The sequence below is a fragment of the Cebus imitator genome, unplaced genomic scaffold (assembly GCF_001604975.1).
Source record: "Cebus imitator isolate Cc_AM_T3 unplaced genomic scaffold, Cebus_imitator-1.0 Scaffold316, whole genome shotgun sequence".
Taxonomy (NCBI): Eukaryota; Metazoa; Chordata; class Mammalia; order Primates; family Cebidae; genus Cebus; species Cebus imitator.
The window spans coordinates 260,870-263,667 of record NW_016107631.1 but is presented as its reverse complement, the minus strand read 5'-3'; the positions used below and the strand labels follow the sequence as shown (position 1 = coordinate 263,667).

The window sequence follows — 2,798 nt, the reverse complement described above, 5'->3', positions numbered from 1 at the left end:
CAGAGGTTGCAGTGAGCCGAGATCGCGGCCACTGCACTCCAGCCTGGGCAACAACAGGGAAACTCTGTCTCAATAAAAATTTTAAAAAGTGGCTGGGCATGGTGGCTCATGCCTGTAATCCAAGCACTTTGGAGGCCAAGGCGAGCAGATCACCTGAGGTCAGAAGTTCAAGACCAGCCTGACCAACATGGTGAAACCCCGTCTTTAAAAAAAAAAAAAAATTTTTTTTAATTTTAAAAACTGGCCAGGCACAGTGGCTCAAGTCTGTAATCCCAGCACTTTGGGAGAGAGAGGCAGGTGGATCACCTGAGGTCAGGAGTTAAAGATCAGCTTGACCAATGTGGAGAAACCACGTCTCTAGTAAAAATACAAAATTAGCTGGGCGTGGTGGCACATGCCTGTAATCCCAGCTACTCGGGAGGCTGAGGCAGGAGAATTGCTTGAACTGAGGAGGCGGAGGTTGCGGTGAGCCAAGATCATGCCATTGCACTCCAGTCTGGGTAACAAGAACAAAGCTCCATCTTAAACAAAAAACAAACAAACAAAACACTATTAAATGATTTGCCCGTGGTTACCCAGAAAGTTATAATGGAGTCAGGTGAAAAACCTTAGAGGATTCGAACTTTTTGAAGGCAGAAATTTTAACCGCAGCCCCTGCACTTCGCCCAGTACGTGGAATTCACTAGGTGTTCAATAAATGTGTGTTACAGGTATGAACTACGGAAGGCAGAAATCCAGGTCCCTGTCACCCATTGAAAGCCGTGTCACTAAGGGTTTGTCTGTCGCCATCATTCCAGTATCCTCAGGGTGCATCAACGCTCTCCCTTCGCCCTGAGTTTAGCGAGGCGATTGGTCTTACCCGTCGGCCTGGGCGAGGCCACGGAACGTGCCCTCCCCGCCCGGGCAGTGTCTCAGACCCTGGAATATGCCGTCCTCGGTGCTGAAGTGCTTCACTGTCCGGTCAGCGCAGCCCACCAGGATCTGCGGCAAAGAAGGGCGAGATGGCGAGGAGAACGAGGCTGCTGCGCCCAAGGCCTCCAGCTCCAGCCCGACCAGCGGCCACTCACCTCGGTCTCGCCGCCAGCGCCCCAGCACAGAGCGCTCACCGACTCCTCGCGCCGCGGCTGTCCCCCGGCCGTGAAGTTCGCCGCCTGTTTTCGCTGAAGATTTACCCCTGAGAGACGAGAACGTCAGTCACGCCGGGGGCGCGAGTGCACCCCTGCACTTCCCGACGCCCGAGCCTGCCACCCACCTTTCAAGATCCCAGTCTCGGTGCCAACCCACACATGGTTCCAGCGCGCGGCAGCACTCGCCATGTCAGACACCGGATACCGACGGTTTGCACTTCCGGCGCAGCCTGTGCGTCACCAGCGGGCAGCTAGTCAGATGACGTGCAGCGTGTTTGCTGGGAGTTTAAAGAGCCGGAAGAGTCAAGATCCTCTGCTTGTTTTGCTTTACAAAAATGAAACAAGGAGATATTTGTTTATGGAGATCGGAAGAACATATTGATCATTTTGCACTTGGAGTGAAACGCACCTTTCCTGGACTGCGTGGCCGGGTCAAGCCAGCCCTAGTTTGTCTCGGTTCCATTATGTAATATGTATTCTGGACTATTAGACAAGAAGAGAGGCCACTTTAGAAACGATTCAAATCATTAATGATGTGTGAGGCTTCAAAATGGAGTGTAACTCACAAAAGAAAGAAAGATTGGAAAAGGAAGCCGACGATCTTAAACAGACCTCTGTTTTGGAAAGCAGAGGTAGGGGCATCGTTTTCATTTCCTCTCATTGAATCCTCATGGTGTTGAAAAATCAGCTCAAATTAGGCCGGGAGCGGTGGCTCACGACTGTAATCCCAGTACTTTGGGAGGCCGAGGCGGGTGGATCACAAGGTCAAGAGATCGAGACCATCCTGCCCAACATGGTGAAACCCCGTCTGTACTAAAATACAAAAATTAGCTGGGCGTGGTGGTGCGCGCCTGTTGTCCCAGCTACTCAGGAGGCTGAGGCAGAAGAATTGCTTGAACCCGGGAGGCGGAGGTTGCAGTGAGCCAAGATAACTGCAACCTAGCGACAGAGCAAGACTCTGTCTCGAAAAAAAAAAAAAAAAAAAAAAAAAAAAAAAACAGGAAACGTTTCTCCCAAAGATGAACTGCAGCTATAAAATATAATAACGACCCCCTTCGATTGACAATTGCTTTTTTAAAAATTTTTAATTTTTTTTTTTAGAGACGGGGTTTCTCCATGTTGGTCAGGCTGGTCTTGAACTCCCGACCTCAGGTGATCCGCCCGCCTCGGCCTCCCAAAGTGCTGGGATTACAGGCATGAGCCACCGCGCACGGCCGACAATTGCTTTAAATCACAAACTATCACAAATTTTGCTGTTTGACAGTAGATTAGTGAGGAATCCCAATCTTGCCTGGCGGGATCTGTCCTCACTGAGTAGCAGACTTAATTTCCAATTCAGGGCAGAGCTTCAGATAAGGATTTCCTGAACATAACATTTGACGTGATTTTTTTTTTAATGCGTGTGTGTTCCTTTGAGACGGAGTTCTGCTCTTTGTTGCCCAGACTATATAGTGCAGTGACGGGATCTCGGCCTCGGCGAATTTTTGTACCTTTTTAATAGAGACGGAGTTTCACTACGTTGGCCAAGATGGTCTTGATCTCTTGAGCCGCCCTCCTCGGCCTCCCGGGCAGGCTTACATTATTTATATCGGGGATGGAATCTCAATGCGTCATCTAAGACAGAGAACCAGCAACCATACCGTGTCCAATTTCTTTTTTTTTTTTTTTTTT

At 49.6% G+C, this 2,798-nt stretch overlaps 1 protein-coding gene across 2 annotated transcripts in view; it reads right to left on the bottom strand.

The window, feature by feature from the left end:
- The window catches only part of WDR74 (WD repeat domain 74), an 8,075-nt gene extending 6,675 nt beyond the window's left edge, over positions 1-1,400 (bottom strand). For both annotated transcript variants that reach the window (XM_017503808.2, XM_017503809.2), the window contains exons 1-3: positions 1,253-1,400; positions 1,068-1,174; positions 860-981 (exon numbers count right to left, since the gene is read on the bottom strand). In XM_017503808.2, coding sequence (XP_017359297.1) covers positions 860-981; positions 1,068-1,174; positions 1,253-1,316 — 293 coding nt within the window. In that variant the 5' untranslated portion in view covers positions 1,317-1,400. The remainder of the gene's footprint in view (positions 1-859; positions 982-1,067; positions 1,175-1,252) is intronic.
- Positions 1,401-2,798: the final 1,398 nt, after the last annotated feature.